This window comes from Leptinotarsa decemlineata, unplaced genomic scaffold, assembly GCF_025532065.1.
Source record: "Leptinotarsa decemlineata unplaced genomic scaffold, Ldec_3_MD MMD2_P_RNA_scaffold_12, whole genome shotgun sequence".
Taxonomy (NCBI): domain Eukaryota; kingdom Metazoa; phylum Arthropoda; class Insecta; order Coleoptera; family Chrysomelidae; genus Leptinotarsa; species Leptinotarsa decemlineata.
The window spans coordinates 7221969-7226648 of NW_027412526.1; the positions used below are offsets into that span (position 1 = coordinate 7221969).

At 30.3% G+C, this 4680-nt stretch overlaps 2 protein-coding genes across 3 annotated transcripts; one reads left to right on the plus strand and one right to left on the minus strand.

The window, feature by feature from the left end:
- Positions 1-364: 364 nt before the first annotated feature.
- Positions 365-1843, plus strand: LOC111502032 (putative nuclease HARBI1). The gene is made up of 2 exons (XM_023155994.2): positions 365-830; positions 889-1843. The coding sequence occupies exons 1-2, from the start codon at positions 628-630 to the stop codon at positions 1739-1741; spliced, it is 1056 nt and encodes a 351-aa protein (XP_023011762.1). The 5' UTR covers positions 365-627; the 3' UTR covers positions 1742-1843.
- Positions 1766-4186, minus strand: LOC141479844 (nuclear apoptosis-inducing factor 1-like). Of its 2 annotated transcripts, XM_074173397.1 has the most exons (6): positions 3747-4186; positions 3295-3558; positions 3073-3144; positions 2873-2941; positions 2120-2215; positions 1766-2055 (listed from the first exon to the last, which is right to left on the minus strand). In XM_074173397.1, the coding sequence occupies exons 1-6, from the start codon at positions 3885-3887 to the stop codon at positions 1768-1770; spliced, it is 930 nt and encodes a 309-aa protein (XP_074029498.1). In that variant the 5' UTR covers positions 3888-4186; the 3' UTR covers positions 1766-1767. The 2 variants fall into 2 exon arrangements, with proteins under 2 accessions (XP_074029498.1, XP_074029504.1); XM_074173403.1 differs by lacking the exon at positions 1766-2055 and having other exon boundaries at positions 2134-2792.
- Positions 4187-4680: the final 494 nt, after the last annotated feature.

Consider the following 4680-nt stretch of genomic DNA (forward strand, 5'->3'; position numbering starts at 1 on the left):
AAAATATATCAATCAATCTGAAATTTTGATGTTTGCTGATCTTAAAATATTCAGGACTATTGATTCCAAAGAGGACTGCGAGAAACTTCAAATTGATATTGAATCTTTCATAGATTGGTGTACTGATAACTGCACGGATGTCAATGCAACTAAATGCAAAAGTATGTCTTTCTCTCGATCAAGTAATCACTTCATCACTGAATACACAATTGAAGGTAAACCATTGGAATCTGTAAAATCTATACGTGATCTAGGTATTGTAGTCGATGCCAAAATGGATTTCCATCTCCATTATGAACATATCACTAGTAGAGCGATGAAAATGTTAGGCTTTATATGCAGATTAACAAAGGATTTCACAAATGTTACGGCCGATTTCATAAAGAAACATAAAGGTTACTTTAACTTTAAATGATACTTTAATAAATATTTTTGATTTCATAACCAAGTTAAAGTGTCCTTTAAGCCAAAAACGTCCTTCAAAGTTAAAGTGTCGATTTCTCTACTTCAACTCGCTAAAGTGTCATTTAACTACAACATAACCTCAATTTTAATAATTGTTATTTGTTGTGCTACTCGCTACGTTTGCTAGTTTTGTGTTCGTTTAGCCATAATAATCATAAAAATATGAATAATTTTGAAACGTCTAGCTCAAGTTCATCTGATGAAGAATTTATTTATACTAGAAGACCAAAAGTGTATAGGAAAAGAACAGACTGCTTCGAAAAATATGATGAGCTTGACTTTTACCAACGTTTTCGCTTAAAAAAACAAACTGTTTTGTATCTACTAGATGAAATAAAAGAACAAATTCAGTTACCTACTAATAAGTAAGTTGTAAAATTTGTATTATTAACAGAATTATAAAAAAATTTATTTATTTTTTAGAGGTGGGTGCATTACACCATTACAACAATTATTGTTGACTTTAAGATTCTACGCATCAGGAAATATGCAAATAATCGTATCAGATTTTATGGGAGTGTCTAGAAGTTCAGCTAGCAGGATTATCAAAAAGGTGTCTATTGCTATTGCCTCACTAGCCCGACAACACATTCGCATGTATGAAAATAAAAGGGAATTGGAAGAAGCAGTTGAAAAATTTTATGAAATAGCTTCATTTCCCAAGACCATTGGAGCAATTGATTGCACATTAGTTAAAATTGATTCTCCCGGTGGAAATGATGCAGAAATATTCAGATGTAGAAAATCTTATTTTGCATTAAATGTTCAGACAGTAAGCGATGCTAAATTGAAAATAAGAGATATTGTTGTGAGATGGCCAGGATCGGTGCATGACCAAACAATTTTTAATAATAGCAGTTTAAAGCAAAAATTTGAAAATGGTGTATTTGGTCAGTATATGCTAATTGGTGACAGTGGATATTCTCTAAAGCCATATCTTATGACTAAGTTACAACAAACTAGAACACCTGCTGAAAATTTATACAATGAGTCTATAATAAGGACTCGAAATGTAGTAGAGCGTCAATACGGTTTATGGAAAAGACGATTTCCCGTTTTGAGGTTTGGCATGAGACTAAAACTAGAAACCACAATGGCAGTAATAGTCGCAACTGCAGTTCTTCATAACATTGCCATTGATATGAATGATAACTTTACTGAAGAAGATGAAATAGAGGAAGACGATGAGGATGTATTACCCCCCATGGAAAATAATCCAAATATAGCAGAAAATATAAGGAATTTGATAATTAATGAACATTTTGCTAGATTGTAAATACTATTAATAATTAAAAATCAGTTTTATGAAACATTTAATTTATTTAATTGTTTTTCTTTTAATTTGATTTCTAAATCCAATAAAGTCATTTTTTTTAAATGTTCTTCTTCTTCTCTCTCCCTTCTCCTTGATCTCTCCTTCTCCTCTGCTTCTACCGTTTTTTCAAGAAGCTCCTTTTTCTTTTTATAATAATCTTCTTTTGCATTATATAACGGGTTTATTTTGGTTGGGTGTAGTTTTCCGTTGGCTTTTCTTTTTAAATTATTAGGTGCATAACTACTCCAATCGATTTTTTTCTTAATATGCGTTTGCTGGGAACAGACAAGAGTTATATAATAAAAATTACAACTGTACCACACACAATTCAAAACTCACTTTTTTACTAGACATGCTCCCTGAGGGTGTCACTGATGTAGGAGGTGATATCTGGTTCTCCTCCAATACAATTTCTTCAGTAAATTCAGGTACTATCTAAAAGCAAATGTACTATTACATTTTTTGAGGTCCTAACTTAAATATTAGCTTTAATCAGCATAACAAATTAAAAGGTTTGGGAAAAAAAGTTTTTGGCTTTCTACTTCTCCATCTTGATACAAAAAAAAATGTAGGTATCTTCGAAAGAAAGGAAGGAAGTAATCAATTTGAAAATAAGTAACTCTATACATAGATGTGTAGATCATGCGAAGAAACAATTTTCAGACACATACTGGAAGGAAGCCCTCCTGAAACAGCTACTTTCATATGAACATTGAATTACACGACAGAAAAAAATTCTTTCGAAACAATACTGAACAATGAATACTGAATTATACAGAAGATACTTTGTAATGTAATTCAATGTTTATATGAAAATAGCTGTTTCAGGAGGACTTCCTTCCAGTTATTATCTGAAAGATGTTTCTTTGCATGATGTACACATCCATGTATAGAGTTACTTATTTTCAAATTGATTACTTCTTTCCTTTCTTTGGAAGATTCCCACATAATTTTTGTATCAAGAAGAAGTAGTAGAAAGCCAAAAAGTTTCTTTCCCAAAAATTAATCACTCCTAAAAATATAAACCCTTCAATTCAAAATAAAAGGTCTTTCCGAACTATGGATTAGTAGTGAAAAAAATCTATAACTTACTGATTGCGTAGAAATCTCTGACATTTCATCTTTGGCTTCTCCTGCTGCAATTATTGTCATTTCTGAATCCTGTAACAATATATTCAGAATAATTAATATTATACAAGTATGTTCCCAAGACAAAAAATAACAAATTTATCTTGACAACTATTAACAGGTTGCTAATACATTATCATTTAAAAAACGGTTTATTTACTTACAACATATTGTTGAGGATATTCTTTTAGAAGTTCTTCCTTTAAAACTGAAGATGATGCATCCATTCCAAGATCCTATAATACCACATACAATTAATATTTAATTTTATTGCCCTAACCAATACAGATAAAATCATGAAAGAAATAATGTTTTTAACCATTAACCAAATTTTAGTTTGGTAACTGTTAAAACAAAATGATTTGGTTATAAAAAAATGTAATTACATTTATGAAATCGCTATCCAAGCTGTTATTCAAACCCACCACCGTTTTCATATTTATTATATTTAGGGTTGCTTCTGTTACAGGATCTAAATCAATTTTTATTGCGGGACCACCCCCTGTTCCCGTCATATATGATTTTTGTTTCGCCACATCCTTTCTAGCTTTTGTTTTCAGATTATCAAATTTTGCTTTAATCTGAGATATACTTCTCACTTGTATATTTCTGGAGTTGAAGCTGGAAAGTACTTTGCGCCATGCCTCTTCCTAAAATCATATTTAAATTTATTAATATTGAGGTATCTAACTACATAGATATATATAGTTTTAATTTATTATTTCAAGCTCACACCCTTCACCCTTGATGAAGTAAAATTAGGGTTATGATTACATTAACATGTATTCTACAATAAATAAAATACACACAAAAAATTGCTTGTACTTGTAATACATACCTTTTCTGCATTCGTTACTTTATTAGTAGTTTTGCATTCTAAAATATGCTTGAATTTTTCAATTTCTTGTATTAAATTCATTTCTTCCTCCCGAGAAAAATTTGACGAGCGAACTTTCTTATTATTATTTACCATTTCCATTTCAGTCCAAATCAATCGTCCTCACAAATACAAATAACAAAAACATCAAACACCACAACTCTTAACCTTACTTATTCAAACACTGAACTTAAATACTCGTCAAATATGACAAATCTTGTCAAAATCCATGAATTCCAGGTTGACCAACATCTTAAAAATTACTTAAAAGATACTTTATGGAAAGGGCACTTTAATATTAATTATGAAACCAAATGACGGCAACAGCTACTTTAAAGGGGACTTTAGTGTAAAGTCTCCTTTCGGTAAAGTGGACTTTAGATATTGATTATGAAATCGGCCGTTAACTCCATAAAGGCATTGTACTTTTCATTGGTAAGATCAATTTTGGAAGGACACGGAACAATCAAATGTTTGCAATCGACTTCCACAGGTGTAATTATGGTAAAAATTCTCCACTTTCTAGAATAGTTTCTAATGGCAATAAGGTTGATCTTGACTTACTTTATATTCCTAAATGTTCTCTAAGAAATAGATTGAAAAATATTCAACTGTAAATCACAGGAATAAGTGCTCAAATATTGAAATATTTCCATTTTTAGGTTATTAGTATAATTAAAGTTAGATTAGTATTAGTGTTTACTTCCTAAAATGTATTGAATTCGTGTATACAAATTGGGGTTACCTGTAGAAAAATAAATAAATAAATAAATGTCTGACGTTGCATTTTATGTTTTTATGTTGCTAAACAATGTAAAGCATACCCTGTATATTATTAATGATTACTGAATGATATGGAAAGAGAATAGGAAAAGGCATTTATAAAAACAACAAA

What these genes read in the sequence shown, in the direction of transcription:
- LOC111502032 (XM_023155994.2), top strand. Translation starts at nt 628, where the DNA reads ATGAATAATTTTGAAACGTCTAGCTCAAGTTCATCTGATGAAGAATTT. An exon ending in ATTCAGTTACCTACTAATAA is followed by an intron (nt 831 to 888) that starts GTAAGTTGTAAA and finishes TTTATTTTTTAG; the next exon opens with AGGTGGGTGCATTACACCAT.
- LOC141479844 (XM_074173397.1), bottom strand. Translation starts at nt 3,887, where the DNA reads ATGGAAATGGTAAATAATAATAAGAAAGTTCGCTCGTCAAATTTTTCT. An exon ending in AAGTAACGAATGCAGAAAAG is followed by an intron (nt 3,559 to 3,746) that starts GTATGTATTACA and finishes ATATGATTTTAG; the next exon opens with GAAGAGGCATGGCGCAAAGT. An exon ending in TGGATAGCGATTTCATAAAT is followed by an intron (nt 3,145 to 3,294) that starts GTAATTACATTT and finishes GTGGTATTATAG; the next exon opens with GATCTTGGAATGGATGCATC.